General features: G+C 33.8%; 2 protein-coding genes across 4 annotated transcripts; both read right to left on the minus strand.

The window, feature by feature from the left end:
- Positions 1–38: 38 nt before the first annotated feature.
- LOC136975245 (activating signal cointegrator 1 complex subunit 2 homolog) lies at positions 39–15,620 on the minus strand. 3 transcript variants are annotated; one of them, XM_067270276.1, is made up of 4 exons: positions 15,423–15,620; positions 10,697–10,810; positions 8,044–8,126; positions 39–1,454 (listed from the first exon to the last, which is right to left on the minus strand). In XM_067270276.1, exons 1-4 carry the CDS (start codon positions 15,547–15,549, stop codon positions 240–242), a joined length of 1,539 nt encoding a protein of 512 aa, XP_067126377.1. In that variant the 5' UTR covers positions 15,550–15,620; the 3' UTR covers positions 39–239. The 3 variants fall into 3 exon arrangements, with proteins under 3 accessions (XP_067126377.1, XP_067126378.1, XP_067126379.1); XM_067270277.1 differs by lacking the exon at positions 15,423–15,620 and adding an exon at positions 14,531–14,702; XM_067270278.1 differs by lacking the exon at positions 15,423–15,620 and adding an exon at positions 10,894–11,080.
- Positions 15,621–16,113: 493 nt separating this feature from the next.
- Positions 16,114–18,412, minus strand: LOC136975230 (uncharacterized). The gene is made up of 2 exons (XM_067270259.1): positions 16,183–18,412; positions 16,114–16,124 (listed from the first exon to the last, which is right to left on the minus strand). The coding sequence occupies exons 1-2, from the start codon at positions 18,410–18,412 to the stop codon at positions 16,114–16,116; spliced, it is 2,241 nt and encodes a 746-aa protein (XP_067126360.1).
- Between the last annotated feature and the right edge of the window lie 9,118 nt (positions 18,413–27,530).

Here is a 27,530-nt window from a genome sequence, read left to right on the forward strand (position 1 = left end):
TGTGCTTTCATTATCCGTTTCTGTATCGATCTCTATAGACACTTACCCATTGTTTGATATAAAAAAACAAATTTATTTTTAAACTTTTTACATACATATATAAAATTAATGTTTACATATGGGGAAAATTTGATCTCACTATTGGAGAAATTTTATTTTTTGGAATAAATAGATGATGGTTTGGCAAAAATCTGATTCATTCCCCTTGTCCGAGAGCAATTCGTTTATTTACATACTCGTTAATGATATCCTCCTACAGATACACCTCCTCCACCTTTATTTCCTCCTAAACCCACTCCTTTTTCTAGCACCACGCCGAAAACTACACGACCGTTTAAATTAACTTTTGGTTTGGGCAAAAATGGTAAGAATAAACTTTTGATCACACTAAATGGTTCTACGTGATGGCCACCGTGGGAATGATAATCCGATCCTCCGTAGCCACCCTGATTAGATCCGAACGTTATAGTCACTCCCTTGGGTGCTTCGTATCCTTGACCGTATCCGCCATCCTCGACGCTCCCCCATCGATTAGAATCGTATCCTTGAGCTTCACGATTTGGTTTATGAACTGCAGCAGGAGGCGGATGCTGCGGAGGCAATTGTTCCGGTTGATGGAAGTAAGGCACTGCTTGTTGCGATGCTTGCTTTGGTATATATCCGTGGCTCTGCTCAAAATTGGGCGGGGGATGATGTGGCCTCAAATGTGGTGGTGGCGGAGCATATTGTTGTGGAGGTGGTGGCGGTGGGGGAGAATGATGTTGAGGTCTCGCTGACGGAAAGTGAGGTTGTGGCTGATGTTTTTGTGGCAAATGATGCTGATTATAGTAGGCCTTGGGTGGATTGACAGGTTGTTGTTGTATTTGCACTTGTTGTGGTTGTTGTTGTGGAGCATAATTACCACCATTATTAGCAGGATAATAAGTACGAACTCCCTGATCATCAAAATTATCGCTAGAACGCTTTGGACCATTTTTTGGTTGTGGTGTTCTACGACCAACATCGGGTTTTTTAGATGTTGGTATTACTTCTTCCTCTTCAACTGTTGTTGTTTCTTCGTCATCGTCTTCTTCCACAAAGAATTTAGAAGTCGAAATTTTATTTGTATCCTCTTTTTGTTCATTAGTTAGAGAACCGGGTATAGGTACCACAAATATCTTATTACCGGATTCTCTAGAGGCCGAAATTATTCTGGACAAAAAGTCATTCATATCCGTAACTGCTAAGGGCGGTTTAGTCGTCGTAGATTTGGTCGGTGCCGTCGTGGTGGATTTCTGTTCTGGTATTACCATATGCATTACATAGGACGGACTTTCCACTCCAGTTTTTTCAGTAGACGAACTTTCTACATGTAGATTATCTAATAACTGATTTACCCTTCCTCCAACTGGAAGTCTGCCGTCATACATATTATCACTTCTCTCTTGTAGAACGGGATCTTCTAAAGATTCGTCCTGTAAGAAGAATACCACTTGAGACAAACAGATAAGAATATCCACCACATATATAATGCAATCACAATTATTGTTTGTGTATTTTATTTTTGTACAGTTCATTTCAATGTAGAAATCATTAATGGTTTGTTTTAATGTAAAATTTAATATTATGCAAACTTGGCATTTAAAAAGGATTTTCATGAAAAAATTCAGAGATGATTGGAATCAATTATAAAAGGATTGCATACAACTTGAAGAAAATTGCATACTTAACTATGGTATACCCATTGTTAAGTATAACAATTTTCTTCATGATACCAAAAGTAAATATACTTTAAAAGGATTTATTAAATGGCAAAATCTGTTAGTAATGATATTAAAGTATGCCATAAATTGATGTCTAAGTTAACTTTCTAAGCTTGAAAATGCACTATTGTATGATCAATAAAAATATTGTATACCTTATTTGCATTTCATTTCTAATCTACTTTATGTTAGTATAAGACAAGTGTAGATTTAAACTAGAATTTTTAATCAAAAACTCCTTAGTTTGACTTACATGCTGAATTTTATGATAATTAACAGAAAATTTAAACTGAAGTATTATATAAGTTCTATTACATTGTAAACTTTGAAGAATATCTTGATCTTTTGCTCTTCCAATCATTTTTTTGATCAAAGGATCAAGAAGGTGGAAATAAATCAAAATGAAGAGAGAGTTGTTTTTGAAGAGCACTGTAATTTTAACACATTCATTGCTGGTTTAAATACAGATTTCCATACCAATATACTGAATTTAAAAAAATTTTTTTTAATCTTAATAATCATACTAAAAGTGCCAAAGGAATCTTTGCTATTGCATTTTTCCCCTAAAAAATAGGGTGTGATACTTTGTATTGATAAATAATTAATATACAGAATGGATGGTAATACAAATCAATGGATGAAATATATTCTTTGAAGTTTATGATAAATGTTAGAAATATACTATCTTTGTTATAAACAAACAAAAAAATTTCCCAAATATGTCAGAGTACATCCCAAACTTATACAATATAATGTATTGGATGGCCCAGCTGTTAAGGTTTTAGCCTGTCACCTGAGAATCGGGAATGAATCTGGATGGGTCAAAAAATATATATATAAAATATTTTGTTTGATTGACTCTCTTCCATTTTGTGGGTACTAAGAGGATCTTTCGATCAAGCTCATAATTGGAGGCTGGGTTGTGAGTCCAACATACATGGTACTACCTGCAGTTTTTTGACACATTCAGATTCATTATATATATACTGTAGTAATTACTTTTATGGTAAAGTGAAATTCTTTGTTCTTACTTTTACTGTTTGTTTATATATTCTGTGCATTATTTCTGTTTATATTGTTGAGTTTGACCTATTTACAACATTGCATTGTTAACATATATAAGAGAGATACTTGCATTTGCAAAGTGATGGAATGAAATGTTTTTGTAGATTAGTTTTTTTTATTAGGATATGCAGAAGTGATGAAGTGATCATTATTTTAGTCATTTTGGCAAAACACAGAAATGCATATACTGGGTGTCCTGTATGCAGACCTAATGAGAGCTGAAGATATTGCTGTAGTAATGGGACTTGGATCTTTACAGGGAATTTGAGCACCCCCCTTTTTTAAGTAAATTTCTTTGTTTCTTTGAAAGGAACTTACTATGGTCTGTGGAAGAGGGAATGTGGAAAAAATCTTTCCTAAAATATAAAGATTGGTAGGTTGGATCCAGTTGAATGGGATAGGTGGAAAATGTGATTAGAGGAGGAGTCCATGTTATTTCCATGGGGCTGCCCATATGTCTAAAAGCGCACGAATTAGATTAGGCTCTGTTTTTTTTTACCAGTGGCACCGAGTAAGGAAGAATGAATTAAGGAGGAAGTAATTTTAACAGAATTAAAAGAACAAAATAAAACCTGTAATCCAGTTAGAAGGAACCAATTTTTTAATCTTAATTTGAGGGTGGGTCCCACGGCAGCAAGTTGTTCAAGAGTTTCAAGCTATGTTCATATATATATATATATATATATATAACAATGTCACAGATAACATTTTGTTACCTGATTATGAATCAGAGCTCATCACATTTTGAACAGAGAGACAATCATTTTGACACATTGTTTTGTGCCATCATCAAAATGTACCATTTTGTATGGCACTTAGTCTAGTGAACACGTAATTGGCCATAGCTGCCTAAAGTAGATTCATGCTCGTATATTCTCTAGGCAACTGATCAACAGCAAACTATTTTGCAATTCTTCAAGTGACATTAAGTGTCTTAATGCCAGGTCTTTTGCATTATCCAATTTGATTTATCAAGCGGTAATGTGATAACGTTACATAGATGCAGAAAAAGCTTAACAGACTGCATTTAGTTCACCATGTGTGACTAGGTGCAGCCCTTTAAACTCTTCAACAACTCCACACCAACTATGGGTTTTCACCATCAAATTTATTCCTCCTTAACCAGTGCTTTATCTTTATCAGTGCTTTAGACTAAAAGAATAAACAAAGCTCAACATACCTCCTACAGTTCCAGATTCCTAAGACACCCTGTATAATGCTACAATTATAGATTGAAATGCTAGAAATTCATTTCCTAAATTGATAAAAATGATGGCAAATCACCATAATAAAATATTAAATTTTATTATTTTTACTGTGGAAACATTCAGGAAGTATGAACTAGTTAAAATGCCTTTTGATTAGTATTATTTGACACACTAGCAACTCTGATTTCAAATTTCTAATATGGTTCAGATTGAATTTTATTTTTCTATACCTAGACAAGTATGTAGCAAAATATTATTAAATACAGCTAATAATAAAGATAAGTGTGTCATAAGAGCATTTGGATATGGTGTACACATATCCATTTGCACGTTGCCCTATTATGTCAGCCAATTCTAAATTACTAATACAAAAAACTTGCCCCGTGCTCTGACTATCTTTATTCTTATGACCAAGTCCTTGGAAAGGGAACCGAGAGACAAGATTGGTACCAAAAATATTCGATATTGTCAAGACAAATCTGTTGCATCCCACAAATTAATGAGATGGAAAACTGCCTTTTTTTCTATTTGGAATGGTGCTGTATAAGTAATCTTTGCTTTAAATGAGTTTATTTGATTTTTTTAAAACTTGATCCCAATTGCACAATTCTCTTTCCTTCTTTATTGTAAGGAGGGAGTTTCTGAATAGTTTTCATATTGACTCCTTTTTAACATTACATTTAATTCACCGACTAATTTCTATACAGACTGAGTGATACAAGCCAGCAACTAGCTTGGGAATCCTCGCTGTAAAGCATGAGGATGTAGATAAATTTGATCAGGATTCTTGGCATTTTTGGTTCTAGTTCAAAAAGATTTTACTTCCTAATTCTATTGCTCTTCTTTTAATAAATTTGCCATTATATTTATCCTTAGGATACATATAAATAATGTTTATTTTTTTAGTAATCATGTATAAGAATTGCAACGACTAGGGTAAGGTACTTATCGAAATCACTAACCTCAAAACCTTAAAACTTTTAATTTTATATATATATATATATATATATATATATATATTCCTGGCTTCTAATATGAATTTCTCATATTTTTATCATAGTTTAGTTCCTACATATCCAAAATTTATTTTTAAACAATGTCCTGAATATGTTTAGAAGGAAGAAAATCCAAAAACTATTGTTTACCGTACGTGTTTTCCCTTCAGCGACCTTAAAAAACTAATTATTCTGACCTTCATATGGCACGCCTGATCATCCGCATGTTTAGACTTCTGTTTGCAGGGGTAAGTACATTATGCAAATGTGTATATTAATTAATATTAAACTTTAATCACATACTTTACTGTAATAATATATTTAAAAATAGAACAGTGTCAACAGTTCTTGAAGGAAAACATCAAATATGTCAGAGCATTCACTCTTGTTCCATTTTTTTATTTGGTAGTAAAATATATTATTTTTTAACTCAATTAAGTTCTAAAAGTAATTTTGTACACCTTTATCACCCAATTAAACTGGTTTTGATGATTGAAACTGAGGTTTTTCTTGAAGTTTTGTATATATAACTTTATTGTACTTTGTAGCAAAGCTAGTTAACTTGTCAAATTCACTTGATTTATAACAGGAAAATATGGCAGAGCACTTTAATTCATTGTCTGAAAAAATAACACAGCTCAGCTTAGGTTCTGGATTTGCACATAAGCTAAATAAACAGCAGTGTAGGGCCTTACATTATGAGTATAGCTTAGGACCTTACATATTTATATCATTATTTGGAGGAAGAGAAGGGCCTGCTAACTACAAGTCTATCAGGAAAGATACTGTAGTAGAGCACTGTGAACATCAATTAAACTGAGCCCATTTTTAGTGACACTCAGGGCTGTATTTGCACTTAAGCTAAATAAGCTGCAGCTTAGGGCTTCACATTATCAGCGCCGGATCCAATAGGTGCGAAGCCCGATTGAATTTTTTTTTTTTTGCGGGGCCCCTCAAACTTTAAATAACATAATTAATTAACTGTTAATTTACATATTGAAATATGTTGTTTTATTTTTAATAATAATATACCTAGATATTTATTTTTGTAACATGTACTATTTTTAAATATATAAATTTTGACGTGATGCGGGGCCCTTTCAAGCGCGGGGCCCGATTGGCACCAATCGCTCCAATCGCCTAAAATCCGGCCCTGCACATTATCATTATAAAAGGAGAAGGGTCTGCTATATGTTATAGCTTAAAGCCACAACCAACAAGTATCTAACAGGAAATAATAGAGAACTAATTGATATCTGAAGAATAACATAGCTCATTTTCGATAACACCCAGGTTTGAATTGCACACAAGCTGCAGCTCAGTGCCCTCCTTATGACTATAGTTTATGGCCTCATATTTTTGCATGTATCATTATTTGTTGGTGGGGAAAATCCTGTTATGTATAATAGCTCACAGTGGTGACACTTCACACCATTGTTGAGTGTAAGTAGTTAATCATCTACTTTGATATTAATACAAAGAAACGTCAGCAAGTAGCAACCCAAATAATAAGTTTACTCTAATTTTTTTTTCTTTTTAATCAGTCGAATGCACCGAATGATTGCCATAACGACTCCCTACCGAAACGTCACTGATATAGATTCTATAATAAAATTCATTATGAAAAATCCAATATTTGTTTATAAATAAGTAAATTATTAATTCAGAGGTTAACATAAGTTAACCTTAAGAAAAACGAAAATTGACTATGTTTGGCCAATTGCCCCATTTCAGAAATGATTATCCTTGATGGACATACACAAAGCAGTACCGATCTGATTAAAAAATACACAAAAAAAGGAATATTTAATGCTCCAATGATAATGATGCGACCTTCTTTCTTAAATTTTCAACAACATGAGCTAAATTCGGTTAACCGATACCGCGTATGCAGCATATTGGCATCTTGTAGGCCCTACTGTTATCTTTTTGGTAGGCCTATATCGAGTTTAAAATCTGATAGTCGAACAATTCGAGTAAACATTCGAGGGTATAAATGATTAATATACATATCCCTGATGGTGTTGCGACCTACTTCCACTTATCAGTAGCGTTGTTTGTGTTTATTTTTAGGAACCGCTGTGTCCTGCAGGTTGAGATTTTCGTCTTTAGACACTGTACTGAAAGCTGTGCATTGTTGTTGAAGGTTGCAATCGCTAAAAACATTCTACTAATTAAGTTGCAAGGTCGACGGACTCGTATTACTTATCAATGAAAGTTTATCGATCACGTCATCGAAGTAACAATGGTGTTGTTTAGATCACGTGATCGATAAGAAACCATACAAAGCAATACGTCAATTTCGTAACCCTGGTCGTTAATGAATTTCGAATCCTGTCCTTTAGTCAATAAAATAGGTAAACTTCAGACCTACTATTCTATTAAAATCACAGTGTTAATTATATTGTTGAAGCATTACGGCAACCTTAAAAACTTTATATCAAAAACAATATAATTAGGACACGTAAGAACAAAAGCGTAATTAGATGTTATCGTTTCTTCTGTGATACTACGTAACACCGATTTATAGTCTCTACTAATTGAAATAACGGGTCGTAGTTACGGTATTTTCGGTGTTAACTTACTCTACAAAACTCGAAAACTTCGTTTTATACCCTAATCACATCACGTACAGCAATATATTCAATTCCCATAAGGAAGTTACCTTACGTCGATCATCCCTAACTTACTAATTGTCTCATTAATTGCATTTTTTAAATACCAGTTCAACTGGGAATTCAAAAAATCGTACATAAACGTAATTACAGGTGTCACGATCTACAATATTACACCCTAAAGCTATAGTCTGGGTCATGGAGCACCCTCCCACTTCATCTTCAATCACTATTATAGTTTCGGTCTGCTAGTTTTGAGGCCTCCCCTCATATGATCTTTACATCTGTTAACGAGAGAAGCACGACTTTGACTGCACATCTTCAGAAGTAGAACGACCGAAACTTTAATAACCAGTTATAAATTTAATGTAGTTTTCCTCTAATGCGGTGTGTTTATAATTGTTTAACACTTACTTACCTGTAGCCTCTGATTAGAATTGACGACACTGTCCCTTGCATGCCCCATAACTATGTCCGCACTCACAGCCCATGCCACAACACCTACAGAAAAAATTATACATGCATACATATTAAAATCGTAAATTTAGATCACGATGTTACGTCATTTTAACCTTTATCCTTAATTTAGTTTACCCCCAAAGATGCAGGAAGAAAGTACAGAAATGCCAAAAAGAAAAAAAAAATCTATGTGAAGGGTTTACATATTTTCTAAACTAGGAAAAAATTCCTATTATGTGTAGTTAATTAGTAGAGTTGTTGGCCCACTTCGCTTCGTTCAAATAGAGCAAAACTATACAAAAATTTAACTGAATAGTAAATTAGTAAAATTCCTGTACTTAGTTTCTTAACCTCTTAAAAGTACTTGTTATATTCATACATAGAATTCTATTTATATATTGTTTAAAAAAAATTTCGATATAGCGTCACTTAAATTGGCTCTATATCGGGTTCAGCGCTAAAACGAAGAATCTAGAAAAAATTAAAATAATGAAAAAGTCGTACGAAACAATGCCAGATCCTAAATTCAGAGATGACGAAGGGATGGCGCTATATCGAGGTTTTCATAACAATTGTCACCTTTTAATAATAAAGGAAACTTGCTTACAGCGATTGTTAGTTAGTTTAAAACCGATTTTTCTGTGTTTAAGTGTACGAATTGTGCGCTAAATTCAGTAGAAATATCTTAAATTTATTTAGGAATGAAAATAGGAAGAACGGTTACTCTTGAGTTCACACTGGAAGTGTGCGCTAAATTCCTTATTTAAGAGGAAATACGAAGTGTAATTTCGTGTGTTTGCTAGTATGTAGATCCCCCATTATATTACATAAGTAATATAAGGGTGGATCAATAAATAATCAGCCGGAGCAACCAACCGTGCTGTGGCATTTTGCTGATTATTAATTGATCCACCTTTGTTATAGAAATATATTTTATTATCACGAATAATGGTTGTTCCTATTGTTATCCATCCTTCGCAGCCTATCACTACCTGCAGTTTTGTGTAACATTTTTAATAATAAAAATAAATATAGAAATTTGAAAATTGACAAGAAAAATCCGGTCTTTAAACTGGATGGTTTTATAACGGGGGACGTTAAACCGGATGGATAGGGAACTTGACGTATTAACTAGCAGTGAAGTTCCTACTTAACAAGTGGAAAAAAATAGGAAAAAAGTTTAGAGACGTCGCTTCTAACTGGGTCGATGTATTCTTGTGTGGTTAGGTCTTAACAGTAGTATTACTTGCTGTGTACTCGCACCGTATTATTATACAGTACGAGTTTTTACCTGCAGGAATGCAGATTGAAGTAAATTTTACTGAAATGCAAGGTCGATGGTACATTAAAACAGTTTCAAAAAAGTGTGTTATACGATGAATGAACATGGCTGTAGTAATTTACATTTTTGAAACAATGCCGCCTTATCTGCTATCGATTTTTCCTCTATTTTACGCCATTCTTTTCCTTTGTTTTCCTACAATAATTTGTTTATTTTTCCTGTTTTTCATTTACACTATCAACCGCCGCTAAATTAACTTTCTAATGATTAGCCAACCATTGTAAACCGTGGTATTTTCACTGTTTTCCTTAATTGGAGTGGATCCTTTTTTTAAACTTATGGTAAATTAATTGCTAATTTTCCCACAACAATTTATATTTCAGTGTTTTTTATCTAATTTACATCACTTAGAAAGTTTATAAACCGGGAAGTTTCCAAGTACAGTAGGAAGATAACCTTGAAGAGTCATTCGCGCGTAAGGGATTTTTGCAGTTTAACAGAGGAAGGAGGATCAATCAAGTGGACGATTTATCACTCTGATTCTCACAGTCTGATGTTAGTGATATTTTTTAACGAGATTTTTTTAAAATCTGATATCAAAATATCACGAATTTTTAATGGCTCTTAACAGTTCTTTGTATTTAAAAAACCAGGAACAAATCTGTCCCGATTTATATAACCGTTACAGAGTCACTATCAAAGTAGAAAAACTAAAATCATCCTGATTTTCTCCATATTTAAAAAAATAATAATAATATAAAATATAACCTAGATTCATCTGACGATTTTAATTTATTATAGAATTTTTAAAAAATTCATGTCTAGCCAAAAAAATCCAACGATTTTCCGTTTTGGCATAATGAAAAATTCAATTAATACAGGCTCAAGTTCGCAGATTTCTTAAATATGGAGGTTTATTAATATAAATGATGGGTAAATTTAGTTAAATAATAATATGTATTGTTAAAATAAACTAATTTCTAAATAAAAATTCAAAATTTCAGAAAAAAAAATCTAGAAAATTCAAGAAATCATTTTTGTTAATTGTGCTCCAAGGATTTCTTAATTAAAATTGCTGAAGAACAAATGTCGAAAATTACGTTTTAACTCGACATTTAGACAATTATTTAAATCATAATTAAGGAGAGCCGAAAATAGTAATTATAGCAAATTAATTCGCATTAATTAGCTGTTTAATTAAGGCACTAAGCGTTAAATTAAGACAGAAGGAGCGATTATAATGAGCGAAAGTACAATAAGAGGAGGAAGACGGATGGCGTCAAGTTGTGAAAGAAAATGAATGGGGTAAAGAAAAGTCGAAATGACTTACCTATGACAGCCGCTAATGCGGGTAGGACTAGCCCTACAGATATAAGACATTTCATCTTCCTTCTCGACTTGTAATCAGCCTTTAAAGGCGCACCTGGCCGACTGACTGTTCTATCTGCAAAGAGATGTTAACAATATTGGTCAGTGATGAACTGGTTGGCTGATATATGTGGGCCAAAGTCCTACTTAAACACGAACCGATCCCTTCCCCGACTTTGCTAGGTGGTCCAAACCGGGATTACCCGGCTGTGACATCATATCCGTTATCTTTCTCTACCCTATGCTGACAGGGAAATTTTCTAGCAAATGGGGCTTTGATAGGTGCCGAACGTCTTTGTTTTTTCTCTTTCTAGGTGTGACGTCACGTTCTTACAGACATTCGAGAAAGCGCAACGGACTTTATCGATGGAGCTCTCTTTCTACGCGTCACCGAGCTTATTATTTATACGCTCTCCCCAAAAAACGTTCTTTAAATAGTAACATTCTCTAGAAAAATGTGGGTTTGTGCGTGCAGTAGTCTGTAAATTATGCAAATTTATTTGTATTTTGCTGCCAATTGTGTAAAGAGGTACCTTGCCTGAAAATTCTTTTCCTTATTTTGTAACGCGATTAGGCATTACCCCCCATATACATATATTAATTACTGTTCAGGTATTTCCATAATAAATTACGGTATACCTGAACGGGTGCTCCTGAACGTACTCACGTACCGGTATACCTGAACGTATGAATGACAGAACTCTGTTTTTCCATCCATACATTCAGATATTCAGGTGTTTACGCTACGTGTTTACCAGATAAAATTTACTTAATGATTAAGTTAAATCGACCAATTGTTGTTCGATAATTTGATTAGTGTACAATTAAATGTTAAGGACGTAGAAAAAAAGATTGCATTTAAATGGTTACATACTTGGTTTGTTGTGTAATTAGTAACTTAATTTAGCCTGTATTTTGTTTTTAACTCGGTTTTTTTAAAATAGATATTTCACTAACGTCTATTTAACTCATCATCCGTGATATTCCGCTTCCATTTTTACCGAATTGAATATTTACTATTGAAATTATTTAATACCGATACCGATTAATGATGATAAATCATCCTCTTTCGAATTAAAATGAATTTAACTAGAAAAAATGAAATCAGAATTTAGTTTTTTAATGTTAAAATTACAATAAACATCACTTTAATTACCATCGGATCGATCCTAAGACCAGAATTATTTATGATGATGATGATGAACAATTCAAATTTAAATATTTTAAACACATTTTAATTCTAAAATTTCTCAGATTATTAGAATTTGTGGGAAAATTAATTAATAAAACTAATTGAGCACTTTAAAACTGGACATAAATTTATGCCCAATTTCAAGATACTCTTTCACTAGAGAGAAGTAAAAGAGCATCTCAACTTGTTGAGTAGCATACATTTTACGTCATTTTGACGTAATTTTTAAGCTTGTTCAGTGTAAAAATGAAATGGTGACGTGAAATTGACGTTGATCTTCCCTTTCTGGGAGAAAGAACACGGCTTATGTAAATTAGACTGTATTAAACTACGAAACATCCCATTGCTACTAATGATGATAACGGTAGATAACATTAAGCGGTTTTAAGTAAATAAGAATACAGTTAGTGGACATTCTGGTTTCATTGATTAAAAAAATATATATAATTTTGCAGCACTAACTTTACCACATCTAGGACAAAATTGAAGTAAAACCTGCCAACAATTCCAAATATTGCCAACAAATAACGGTTAAAACATTTAATATTGATAATGATAGAGCGTAAGACAGCTTTAAAATATCAATTTATCCGAAGTTAACGCTAAATATAATTAAAACCCTAATTATAATTAGCGAAGTTTTAAGAGAGGTGCTAATTCTGTTAACGTTAAATGATTGTTAATGATATCGTGATTACAATAAGCGAGTTCTATTCTACAGGGGGGATTTAGGAGTTTCTCGGGAAATCAGCCCACTCCCTTTTGGGGTTTTTCCAGGAAATTTATCATAATTCAAATAATATTTGTTATATTATAATTTAAAGAGTAAAAAATATTTGTATACTTTTTCATTTAACGTCATTTTGTATGTTCGTTGTAAATCTGCAGGTGTAATGTCAAACTAACACAACCAATAGAACAGAGCTTGATATATTGCTCTAAGAAATTCGTGTAAAATATCCCTCAGATAAATTTGATTAATAAAATAATGTTTGTAAGGGGTGACTTAAAGGTTTTAATACAAAACACAGATAATTGTGACGCGTGTATGCTCGTGTTAACACGCATTTGCCACGAGTGGGTGGCGAGCACTCATACGTGTATTCAGTTAAATGGCGCTCACATATGTCATATTGTGACTTAACGACTGCGTAATACGGCGAATCCTTTGTTTATTTAATTACTCAATTGTAATTAAACTAATAAATAATTGATTAAACTAAATTTACTTTAGTTCTGTTATTTGTACAATGTATTTGAACCTATTCTAAGCTTCATGCATTACTTTTTATTGATGTTTTCGCAAACATTACATTAACAATAGCCGATATATTAGGCCTACTTTTATACTGTTTACGTGTAATATTTACATGAATCATTACAGAAAGAAGTTTTTATAATTCGGTTAAAACATCAGTTTATAATAATTAAACTGTGGGGTAACGTGATAGATTGATAGTTGTAACATAAACCAAGTGTTTTGCAAGGCCTTTAGCATTTAGAAACCCGCAATTTAACCGGCCAATTTTATTTTTTCGCATAAATTGTGAAATGTTTAACCGTTACACGTGTGAAATTTAAGTCTGATTTCAACACTTTAAACTGTATTTCTACAATTTAATGTAGATATACTCTGTATACCTCCTTCTGTCATGTACCTCCCTCCATGAATGTCTGCAGAAGAGCAAACGGGGCACACATTTTACGTCATTTTGACGTAATTTTTCCCTCCCCTGGAATCGAGTATGGGGTCCATGGGGACAGAAAATGTCTCATTGTTCCCATGTCTAAAAAATTAAGTAAATGAGTACAAATTTATTGATGTAATTACGTCTTCAAGTTTTTGCCCCCGGAAAATATTATGCGGATGCCCCGTCTATTGGATTAATTAATGTACACGGGGGTATAGCCTACTCTGTCTACCCTGTGTATAGACTCTATACAGAGATTATTATTAAAAAATAAAAGTAAAAAATTCAAAAATATAATAAATTTGATTATATTCTTGACCCTAAGTACAAAAGTGTGCATAATTTTACCATGCGAACGAAGCTACAAATGTAGGCTATTGTACTAAACACTATTGTTATCCACCATTTTAACTGGTCAATCGTTAATTAATTATAATTATCGTGTTAGTACTTAATTATTAAGGGAAAAATTAAACGTTATTAACTAGTATTTACGAAGAAATTTCTATATTTGGTTTGAATCAAATATCAAAATGGTAACCTTCGATAAATTTACACGCCGGCTTAAGGTCAAGTTAAACTATCCTGTTTTAAGAGATACCGGTTTAGGGAGGGTTTGCTATTCCGGGTTCGGGTTTACTACAAATAATTTCTACAGTTTTAACTGATTATTACGAAAATAAATTGCAATTATTAGTAAATACTTAACGAGTGATTTTATTTTATTTATGGGAGAAACATAATTAATTTTACATGCTTGTGATTTTAATAATATAACAATGTTTTATACGATTCGGTATCCTGGTACACGCCATTTTTCTTTCAATCCCCCGAAGCGGGGGATACTGTAATGTACCGGTACAGCAAACGAAATCTTTCCGTTTTCGAGTAAGAATTAAAAAAATGTACTCACCGAATTCCGATCTCCTCATTATCTTGTTGTATAAATTCCTATTAGGGGTGTATTTTTCTTATAAACCAACACCATTTCTGCTCACACAATCGATGCGACAGGGCAATCAAATAACGTCCATCCCTTAAGACGTTGAACGTCCATGTGCTGTAAGACCCAGTTCTAAACTCGACTAACCTATTTTTTACATCACTTGTTCCGCCTGTTTGCATTCAGTGCCAAGGGCATTCTATATCCAACTGGTTCTTGTGTTTTGTATACTCCCTGACGTCACTGGTAATTTGCTAATGGTGACTTATCTAACGGAGGGTTCTTTACATTTTTTCATCTGTATCACTCTTGTCTGATGTACCCTCTTTTTTAACATGAAATTCACTGGTGTGTGTGTGCTCTTGTTTCTGTGTTTTCTGTGTATACGTGTGAGGCGTAATATGAGCTACTGACCCAATTAGTTCTTTATAAAATTGGGCATTTTGAAAAATTTTAATTGCATAATTTAAAATAACATTTATCTTTTCGCTCAGTATAAACCTGCCAACGAAAAAAATGGCGTGTGTTTCTTTCTCTGTTGTTTCGTAGTGAAATTCGAGCGATTACACAATAAATTGCAATTAAACTGTGACTTAACTATTACACTTACGTAACGTAAACTAGTTGTAAAGAAAATTAATTTTCTAAAAAAAAAAATTTAATATCGTGTACACGGGTTACTGTATACAGGAAAATTTAAAATATGCTAATGTGTAATTCCCAGAAAGGCTAAGCAAATGACATGAGGAACGAGAACGTAAAGACGATACGGACATTTTTTTCCTGAATTAGCTACTTAATAAACACATCTGTACTTTGTAAATTACAAATTACACGGCAAGAATTTAAATTATTTACTTACCAGAAGGTAATTTTCTATATTTCACAGGTCCGAGAATTACGGAAGAGACTGTAGGTACCATATCTGTTGGGGATTTCGAATTTTCATGATAGATGCTTTCGTAAATTGTATGAGTGTCTTTATCCATTTGCTGGCTGAAAATAATGTGCAAGAAAGCAAAATGAAATTTTAATCGAATGCAATTTACTTGCTAATCGAATGTACAAAATGTCTGTCCGATTAAATCTATGATTTTGCTCCTGGTACAGAAGATAATTCAATTGTTATGGAAGGTTTGTTGTAGTAATTACAGAGGAAGAGATGCGCTTGATAATTTCTATACTAAAACCCCTTCTATTTATCGAATTTGTAGGGAATTTTAAGGGTAATTATTGCATTTTTAAAGTTAAAAAACTCAATTAAATAATCATTTATTACTTGAAGTTGTATCAATGCGGCTAATTAACAGCATTAATGTAAGTTGGAGTGGTAAATGATTGATAAAAAAGTCGCTTTTGTATGAAAAAATTGACGATTTACTTCCAGAAATTTCAAATTTTTAATTTATTACAGAATTCGTTTATGGAATTTAATGATATTTTAAGCTTTTGTATATTTTTCGTTCAGTTAATTGAGGATTGAAATTTAATTGTGATGCGAATTTATTTTAAAAATAATTAAATTGAAATATTAAAAAAACGCAGCAAATTCTTCAGTGTTTCCCTAAATTAATTAAAAATAATCATTAAATTCTTTACGTTTATTTTATATTTGAGGATACATTGATGATGTCTTGAGGACTGGTGATGTTGAGGAGAGTAAGTTGATGTATGAGGACTGGTGATGTTGAGGAGAGTAAGTTGATGTATGAGGACTGGTGGATGTTGAGGAGAGTAAGTTGATGTATGAGGACTGGTGATGTTGAGGAGAGTAAGTTGATGTATGAGGACTGGTGGTGTTGAGGAGAGTAAGTTGATGTATGAGGACTGGTGGTGTTGAGGAGAGTAAGTTGATGTATGAGGACTGGTGATGTTGAGGAGAGTAAGTTGATGTATGAGGACTGGTGGTGTTGAGGAGAGTAAGTTGATGTATGAGGACTGGTGATGTTGAGGAGAGTAAGTTGATGTATGAGGACTGGTGATGTTGAGGAGAGTAAGTTGATGTATGAGGACTGGTGATGTTGAGGAGAGTAAGTTGATGTATGAGGACTGGTGATGTTGAGGAGAGTAAGTTGATGTATGAGGACTGGTGATGTTGAGGAGAGTAAGTTGATGTATGAGGACTGGTGGTGTTGAGGAGAGTAAGTTGATGTATGAGGACTGGTGGTGTTGAGGAGAGTAAGTTGATGTATGAGGACTGGTGATGTTGAGGAGAGTAAGTTGATGTATGAGGACTGGTGGTGTTGAGGAGAGTAAGTTGATGTATGAGGACTGGTGGTGTTGAGGAGAGTAAGTTGATGTATGAGGACTGGTGATGTTGAGGAGAGTAAGTTGATGTATGAGGACTGGTGGTGTTGAGGAGAGTAAGTTGATGTATGAGGACTGGTGATGTTGAGGAGAGTAAGTTGATGTATGAGGACTGGTGGTGTTGAGGAGAGTAAGTTGATGTATGAGGACTGGTGGTGTTGAGGAGAGTAAGTTGATGTATGAGGACTGGTGATGTTGAGGAGAGTAAGTTGATGTATGAGGACTGGTGGTGTTGAGGAGAGTAAGTTGATGTATGAGGACTGGTGATGTTGAGGAGAGTAAGTTGATGTATGAGGACTGGTGGTGTTGAGGAGAGTAAGTTGATGTATGAGGACTGGTGATGTTGAGGAGAGTAAGTTGATGTATGAGGACTGGTGTGTTGAGGAGAGTAAGTTGATGTATGAGGACTGGTGGTGTTGAGGAGAGTAAGTTGATGTATGAGGACTGGTGATGTTGAGGAGAGTAAGTTGATGTATGAGGACTGGTGGTGTTGAGGAGAGTAAGTTGATGTATGAGGACTGGTGGTGTTGAGGAGAGTAAGTTGATGTATGAGGACTGGTGATGTTGAGGAGAGTAAGTTGATGTATGAGGACTGGTGGTGTTGAGGAGAGTAAGTTGATGTATGAGGACTGGTGATGTTGAGGAGAGTAAGTTGATGTATGAGGACTGGTGGTGTTGAGGAGAGTAAGTTGATGTATGAGGACTGGTGATGTTGAGGAGAGTAAGTTGATGTATGAGGACTGGTGATGTTGAGGAGAGTAAGTTGATGTATGAGGACTGGTGGTGTTGAGGAGAGTAAGTTGATGTATGAGGACTGGTGGTGTTGAGGAGAGTAAGTTGATGTATGAGGACTGGTGATGTTGAGGAGAGTAAGTTGATGTATGAGGACTGGTGGTGTTGAGGAGAGTAAGTTGATGTATGAGGACTGGTGATGTTGAGGAGAGTAAGTTGATGTATGAGGACTGGTGGTGTTGAGGAGAGTAAGTTGATGTATGAGGACTGGTGGTGTTGAGGAGAGTAAGTTGATGTATGAGGACTGGTGGTGTTGAGGAGAGTAAGTTGATGTATGAGGACTGGTGGTGTTGAGGAGAGTAAGTTGATGTATGAGGACTGGTGGTGTTGAGGAGAGTAAGTTGATGTATGAGGACTGGTGATGTTGAGGAGAGTAAGTTGATGTATGAGGACTGGTGATGTTGAGGAGAGTAAGTTGATGTATGAGGACTGGTGATGTTGAGGAGAGTAAGTTGATGTATGAGGACTGGTGATGTTGAGGAGAGTAAGTTGATGTATGAGGACTGGTGATGTTGAGGAGAGTAAGTTGATGTATGAGGACTGGTGATGTTGAGGAGAGTAAGTTGATGTATGAGGACTGGTGATGTTGAGGAGAGTAAGTTGATGTATGAGGACTGGTGATGTTGAGGAGAGTAAGTTGATGTATGAGGACTGGTGATGTTGAGGAGAGTAAGTTGATATGGGAAGACTGGGAATGATGGGGAGATTGAGATAAAAATATTTCAAACTTGTGCTGATATAATTGGAAGCCATTTTTCTGCAAAATTTTAGCAAAATAATTCTATTTTTAAAAAATCTGGATGATAAGACCCTCAATTTAAAAATTGCGGAAACGTTTATTTCTGTAAAACAGATAAATTTATTGATGAAATGTCTGGACTTTATTTGAAACCAATTGGGGCAGTCAGTCAGTAGGAAAGCAGAATGTGTACACCAGGAAGGAAAAATCTGTGCAAAATTCAATCATGCGAAACAATATAAATTTATATATATTCATATTTTTCGTAAATCCGGTTTCCAAATAACTATGATGATGATGATAGTGATGATGATATTTCAAAAGATTATTTATTATTGATCACTTGTAATTAATTACAAAAAACTCTTCCTATTAATTCCTCGTTAACGTCTTCTGCGTTCAGATTTATCTTGATTTTTCATAATCAATTTTCCTGTTTTTATGCTAATTTTATAGGAAATTTTAAACATTATTATTAATTTAATTTCTATTGTAAATATAAACTTAATGTCTACACAGACTTTAGCAGAATTAACTGATGTAACGATGCGATTAAGGGTTGTCTGGCTCTTCCATCCATCCGCATCTTTTAACCTAAAAAAATATGATTCATTATACTGATGGACTACACATAACTATGATAATTATGGCACAGGTGCATTGCCCTTCGGGATAATAATTAATTATTTAAATATCACTGCAATAACTTCTTAATTTATGAATAATTCGTGATGAAATCAAGGGATAAGAATTGATGAAGGAACACAATGAGCAGCTAGAATCGTGCAATTGAAGCTACTTATGGAAAGGTTTTTTTACATTTTTATATAAAATACAACTCAAGTAAGACTTAATTGTGTTTTTGTTTACTTGCAAACTTTTATCCTCTCTCACTTACAATAAACCAGACCATTTAACAGTAAAACTGCAAAAATGATGGCTTCTCAAATATGCTGTAAATACTGTAAAATAGGAAGTTTAACCTAGATTACGAGTGGTACCTGTAAACATAATTGCCTCAGGGTATTTATTATTTCGAGACGACTTCTGCTGACCGAAGACGCTTTAGGTGCACACCATTCGTTTTAGTGTACATCGACCTATTTATTAGTGTCAAGCATTTGTTAGTAATAATTACAGTCCTTTTATGTGCTTGCCAACGAAAGATAAAGGGAAAAAAACAATGATTCGAAGGATGTGTCTTAATTAGGTGTTTGACAAGCGAATTATTTGAGAACCAGAATGGGGGGTTTCGTTTGTTTAAGGTAAACTTTGTATTGTTCAAATGAACTTGGAATAGGATTTCCTACTATTCTATAGATTTGTACGAACAAATAGATGGAAGGGGGTGATAAAGTATCGAGCAATACGATAAAAAAAATATAGTAGGGCGTTCAAATGGATGCTAATATTAGAAGAAGGTTGCATTGTAAAAATAAAAAAAAAAAAACACAAATGCTGCCTTGTCAATTAATGAAAAGTATTTCATTCATTTCTTCTGTGTGACAAGAAGTCTTTGAAGGTGATTTGCATTAATATCAGGATATCTATGCCTTTAAATTAGCATTAAATATGTACTCAATTAGTCTCGCAAATGTTTTTACTAGTGTATATTAGCGTGTATATTATATAAATACTTTCTTACTATACATACAGGGTGATTCAAGAGTCTCCACGCAAAGCGTAGGCCATCAGAACAGACCAAACAGGGCGATGTGTGCGTAACACCAGATATGTTTGCATGCATTTGTCGTGAATAGGAAGAAAGCATTCGTACGTGTTTTCAGCTAAATAGAACTCATATAGTTGATTGCATAATAAAGTAAATCTTTCGCCTGTGTGTGATTCCTGAAGTATCCTGTGAAAATTTATCTTACTAACATAAATATTGCTTTGTATATAATAAAAGTATGCTTAATGTGTTTAAGTATTACGTTTGATGTATAAATCTCTTCACATACCCACAGTGTGCATACTTCAATATTCAATATTTTAATAGAATTTGTACAATAGTACAAGAAGCAAACGAGGAATGTGTATTTTGTCGTGTAGTGTGATTTAATTCGATGGAATAAGGCAACGCAACACGTGAACGATCTGCCAAGGGGGGTGCCACTCGAAAGGACTTTCTAACAGAAACTGGTGCCTATTTAGATATTAAACACGTGAAGACTCGGAAAACGCGGTGAAGTGCGAATCAGCGACTACACAACCAGTATTTAGTGATTTAATCCACTCGACCACCGGGGGAGGCTAGTACAGTAAGAGAACAATGATAGTGTTCTGCCAATAAAAACAGGCATCAAACATATATTTACTTTAGAAATAAGTACATACATCAGAAACTGCAAGAATTAATGTTTAATACACATTATTTAATGTTTAGTACACTCGAAATGACCCAATTTATTAATAATATTTTTGTACAAGAACGTCCTTGAGAGCCCCCCTTCTACCGTACAACCCTCATCGACGTTTGCGTGGTCACGCTCGAGTGTCTTACCCGTTGACAATAATTCAGGTTAACAATATTAAATTATAGTGAATGTTTGTTTATTTCATGCTCAATTTAAAATGGAATCGTTTCATACAGGAATCGCTGTTTTGCACTTTCCTGTTTTTCATAGCTAATTATTGTTGTGACGTATTAATTTTTGTAGTTTTCCATAATGGAACGTGGTACAATTTTATATTATTTGTAAGAATTTTTCGCTCCCAGGCAATGTTTAGAAATAAAGAAGAACATTGTAAGAACGATCCACTTTAAAATGGAGCAACAACCTCTTTGGAATGAAAAGGGTGAAACGGTAGCAAAGATGTGCCATTTTTTTTTTTTTTTTTCTTCTTCTTCTTCTAAGACAAATCCAGAAAAATGGCACATTTTAAACTTTCTCTCCCCCAAAAAATCCGATAGAAATAACATTTATTTGAAACTGGAAGATCTGCATTTTAGGTTATAAGGTTAACAATTAATAGCATTGTCGGAAGTGAAGGTATTTAAGAATTTGTTATTGTTGTTGACCTTTTAGTTAGTCCGTCACGTCACGAGACGAATCCCATCTGTAATTTGTACGTGAATAAGGACAGGAAGTTGAACTATATTTAACTACGACATTTATAACTCGGGTGGTTACAAGGTCGTTCGTTTACTTGACCTCAGGGTGCGGTTTTTTTTTTCGAGACCTTGATCTTCTCGATTCCGTGGTCTCTGCTCACTTATTTCTGTGATTTTGCGAGGTTTTTTAAAACGAATTTTAAGTCACTAATCGCGATTAAAACAGACTTTTCACTTGACACACGGAAGATTTAACACACGTGCCACGCCCTTACCTATACAGGAACATTGGTATTTCCTTAAAGAATTTTAATTAACTTATATCATCAGAAAAATAGAATATTTAACGAGAAATCGGCTTTAGATTTGCATTTTCAGCCGCATATTTGTTTTACACTTTATGATTTAGGCGTAAAACAGCCGCTCAAACAGGCAGTGTGCTGCGAACTTCTCGTGGATGTGCCACAAAATTTCAAAAAAAAAAAATTAATATAAAATACGTAGAAAATTAACGTTAATTATCATTAATGATTACAAGAGCATCTGCGAAGTGGCACGTGCTCGTCGGTGTGTCAAATCGCATTTTACTATGACGTACTTAATACGTCTTTTGTTTAACTACAAATGAAATGTTTTCGAATTTTATTCGATTTTTTTTCGTTCAGTAACGATAGATAACCCCTTAGAAAGTTGTGTAATTAGGGTACTCACACATTCAATATAAGTTATTAGTGTATATATACACATTTTCCTCGTGTCAACGCCTTAAATTTCTTCTGGCCTCTCAAAAAGTCATAAAAAAATATGTACTAGTAGGGAAAAGAAACTCGATTTTACTTCTCCATCACCCGCAAAGGGCCCCTTGACGTAACAGAAAGTTACCTTTCGTGGAATGATAAAAAGCGGGGCGATCTTCCTCAATTGTTTCAGTACTTTTTCGCACGTCTAACCTACATTTCTGCCAAGTTATAATTTCCGAGAAGAGCTAAATGTATAAAATCGATGACGTCACTACTCCCTCTGGAGAAAAGGTGGATGACCTTATCCGGAACCAAGGCAACTAATAAAATTCCTAAACTATATGCCACTTACTTATTAAATATCTTCATCGTGGTTTAAATGTTTCTTCTGATTCTTTAACCTTAATTCTACAATACAAGACAAGTGTCAACACAGATAATGTAGTGAGGTATTTTTTTAAAGATTTAATCGATCTTTCCGGAGCTCCAACTAAAAAGTCCAATTGTATAATTGGATTTCTTGTAAGAACCCGAAATTAACCACTCCAATTTCATTATAGACGAAGGGAAACTTTCTTATAGGGTTAAATACACGACCTTTGACTCGCATTCGAGAAGTAAGCTGGCTACTCACCTCTAAGATTCTCTAACGTCCTACTGACCTCAAATGTGTCGATTCTGTCTCATACAGGAAGAGCGAGATACCTCATCGGGATATCCTCCTTTTTCTCATTTTGTATAGTGTTTTACATAAACGACCTTTTGCTCTCGTAGGGCCCTCGGGGTTTTCTTCCTTGTTCTAGATTATATCCTCACTTATAATGAATTAATATACCCAACAGAAGAGAAAGGGTAAAATCGTGAATCTATTTCTAGAATCTTATCTCGTCACTTGAGGCACAAATGGATAAATTTATGGAATATAACAGGGAAGCGAGACTTTAACTTATGTGACATTTAATAACATTAAATTATTGTAGTGTTAGAGATTCATTTCCAGGTTACATTTGTACATTTAAATATGGCAAGACGAAGTTTTGATGAATTTGTATGCTAATTTTCCTGTCTTTTTTGCATGAAGAGTGTCAGTTCATTAGTTAATGTTATATCAATTGACGTTTCCTTGTATGGAAAAAATACAATATCAATAGAAATGTGGCCTGTATAGTATGACGTGTCAGCTTAAAAGGCCCATCAAGATGATACATCATCTTACAGATCATCCAGGAATTTTTCGGGGGGTGGTCTGTCCCGGATATGCTACCACACTGTGAGTTTGACCGAACCCAGGTCGGACCTGAGAGAAAGACCCTCTTAATTGCCATAGGCCAGGTTTAATAATAAAACTAGTGTAAAATCTTTCATTTTGAGTGTATTCCGCAAACATTTCAAGAAATCGTGTCACTAATTGTAGAAATAAATCATCATCAGACACGAATGAAAGATTTCTATGAATATTTTCACTAAATTCTTCGAAAGCTCAGACCCCTACAAGTTTACACACGTGAATAAAAGAAAAAAATGTCAGAGATATAGAAAATTGTAATATACGAATTATTCCGCTCTTAGATCATCATAAACTTGAAAATTAATTGGAGCTCCGAAACTCGTGCCCTTCCTCAAAAATTCAATGTCACATCATTCATGCAAAGAGTTTTTGCTATACGTTTCCTTTATTAGTTTGATACTCCTCGCTCCAATTGTTATCTCACTTTTCTCTCGATACTTCGGCACATTTCATAACTACGTGGCGATTTCGTTGTATCGAACACGGGATCGTAATTGAAGACATAGGATCAAGTGTCATTCACACAACAGTCGCTTTGTTATGCTGCTAGAGCAATAAAAACGTTTAGGAGGGGGAAAACGGCATATGCATGATTGATTTCTATATATTGAATGTTAATTCCCTGTTCTACTTTTAGATACGAACAATTTTTTGGCACGCTACCGAAATATCCGCCATATTTAACACGAATAATAAAAATCTTTTACATATATCTTCTCGATTTATAAATATCTCTTTGAAGATCGTTCAACCGCATTTGTCATACATATTTTTTCCATAGTCTGACAGTTTATTTTCTGTACAGAAATAAACTTTTCTACAGAATTCTTTCGTATGCAACATGTATTGTAGGTCAGTAATACTGTATAGAGGGGGGCTCTATGTGTTACAAAAGACTAATATAACAATGAAGTTACTATTTTAATGTACTAGATTTTAATTAATTCACTGGAATTATATATAATACTTTTTAATGTCTTCTGATACGGAAATTGATTTGATAACACAACTTATATTGTATTTAGGTGTATTCCGTCGGTATTTTTCTAATATCTTCTCCAATAAATTCATTGTAGTCTCCACAATGGATTTATTAATGGGATTTTGGATGAAGTGATGGAATTATTAATCGTACAATGTCCTAAAGTCTACTCATATGCGAAATTAGGACTTACAACTCAACAGCAAGAATTTATTCTACTTGTATAAAGGATATTTGGATTGAGGAATAATTCATACGGCAAAATCAAATAAATAGAAAAATACCTCGGTTTAATGCGGAAATTAGTTAAAGCAGAATGCATTCAGCGTATTAAAAGGAGTTATTAATAGTTTACTCGTGTTTTTTTCGTTATTATTTTTATTTTTTTAATATATATTAAAGTTTTTAGTTGCTTCTATAAATGAGTTAGCAGATATTTTAAGTAATAAATCTTCAAAAAATTAATTTTTAGAGCTTCTTTACTATTTAAAAATAGAAAGAACAATTTCCTCATTTACTTGATCGTATTTTTCTTCAGAAATTAAGATCCAAAATAGTATCATGGTATATCTGATAAATTACGATGATTTGTACATTTTGACGGGTTGACATTTTGGCACCCACAAATATCGTCGTCTACTCATTTTGATATGCTTATTTCATCTTTATCATAATCAATTTTCACTACGAAACAGGTTTTCTACATTCCATTCTATAAGAGACTCGTGCCATTTCTCTGTCCCTTACACCCTCTTCTGTCAAGCCACATTGTCTCGTGCTTCTTTTCATTCCCCTTCCCATGTTTCCTTGGTCTTCTCATTCTCTGTATTCTCCATTTCACTCGTACTCGTGGAAGCCGTTTTTCATGTCTCATATGTCATACCACTGAAGCTGTCTTTACTTAATTTCTTGTATTCAGTTTTCGGTTTTTCCTTTAACTCCTGTATGATTCTTCATTCATTACTCTTGATTTTCTTGCCGCTCTTCCCAGAAATCAATTTCTATTGTTAGCAGAGTAGCCTATTCTCCTGTGTTTTGTTCATTCTCGCCAGCATAAGATTGCTTGTGTGAACGAATTCTAGTCTATTCTGGATATTGTATATGGCATTGCCCTACACAATATCCTATACAACAACAAAATGGAGGCGTTTGCAGTCACAATTCTGAAAAATTTTTGATACAAACCGAACTCGAATCTGTTTCCTTCAGAACGCCTTCACCTGATGCCCAATCAATTTGCATACTGTAAATTTATGATACCGTGTAAAAACGTCTTTCACACACTTTTGTGACATTTCGGAAAAAACCAGAACGATTATTTCAATTAAAGTAATCTTTTTGTAATTTATTTTAGAATCGCAAACGATCTTATCTTTAAAAATATAATCTTCTAAGGCTTCTTCATCCAGTTCTTCAAGAAACTCATTTCCGTTAAGGAAGCCAATGAAGGATTTGGAAACATAAAAACTTCTCTAACTAGAAGTTCCGGAAATTATTTTAAATCGAGGAAAATATTTATAAAAATTTAATTTAATATAAATATAAAATGAAAGAACCGGATGGCCGAGATGTTTAAGGTGTCAACGGAGCTGAACTTGGACTGGTCGTGGCCCCAAGCTGAACACATAACAGGCCTTTCCCTTCTACCAATGATGATGGATTTAAAAATGCGAGGCCCTAAGCTATATACTCATAAAGTCCGGGAAAAATGAAATAACATTCGAGCCAGATATAAATGGTTCACCGTTCAATAGTAGATCCAGGAATCTTTAGAGGGGTGAAGAAAGACTACAATATACGTAGAAAATGTTTACTATCCGAGGTACCCGGATTTCTCGGAAAAACCCCTAGCTGCACCCGTTTCTGGGGGTTTTTCCCAGTGGTCCTTAATCCTGTCCTAACACAATTATTCGAGTGACTATAACATCACTGAATCGTGGTACTTGATGGATTCCTGTCTGACTAAAGAAATGGCACATGGAGTTTTCCGGGTCTTCTTCACATAAATATGGGCATATTTTCTAATAGAAAGTCTTCCCGGGAGGTACCCCCTTGGCAGATTGCTTATATGTTGCGTTGCCTTAAACCATAAATTCAATCCAATCCGGATTAAAATGTAGAACCCAACTCTCTCCTACAATCAAGAAATTACCTTAAATGAATAAAATCAATAAAACAAAACGATTTTTTCATTACTTATCAAAAGAAACTTCAATTTATATCAATCACTTCGCATAAAATCCTTAATTTTGAAGATCGTTTTCGTCCGAGGAGCTGGCCAAATGGGTCCTACTGTCACCTTTCCTATTTGGATTGGGAATACGAGTAATTATTTTCAATAACACCCATAAAATTTATTACTATTCTCAGTAAAATTGCTGGAACATACTTTTTTTAATAGTAAAATTGCGTGACTCACTACACGATTAACTTTATTAATTTATATGGATGATAAATTGGGCCATTATCACGCGAGCTCTAAAATTTCAGGAATAGCACAAAAAAAATCTGCTATAAAATATTAAATTAAAATATATTGTGGCACGAATAGACACGCAGACAGGTCGTGTAAAACAATTTCAATTGTGTAATTTATTGTCTTGATCTGATTAAGTATTCACAAGTAGCCTTACAATATTAATTTCAGTTATTGTAATTCATAAAATGATTTTAAATTAAATTAATTGGTATATTATACAAATTTAATGGTTTTATATTCGAATAATATACAATCTTTCAGGCACAAAGTCTACATATACACGTTATGTATATAGAATTATACAGTATAAAATTGTTATAAGTTATCAAAACATACCGTGAGCCTCTTACTACCGAGTAATTAATTTGGTACGATTAATTATACATTTTGAAAGTTTATTTAGGGAATTATCAGTAGGAAAATCAAAGAATAATTAGAAATGGATCATAATTAATTTAATGCATCAAACATTAACTGTTTAGCGATGTTTTTACACCTAGGGGAAATTCCTTGAACGAAAATATCGAAGAAAAAATAACTTTCCGATTTAGAAGAGGTCGATAGGGCGATCACCTCTTTTATTACTAA

Source organism: Centruroides vittatus, unplaced genomic scaffold (assembly GCF_030686945.1).
Source record: "Centruroides vittatus isolate TY-2023 unplaced genomic scaffold, ASM3068694v2 contig_367, whole genome shotgun sequence".
In the NCBI taxonomy this organism is placed as follows: Eukaryota; Metazoa; Arthropoda; class Arachnida; order Scorpiones; family Buthidae; genus Centruroides; species Centruroides vittatus.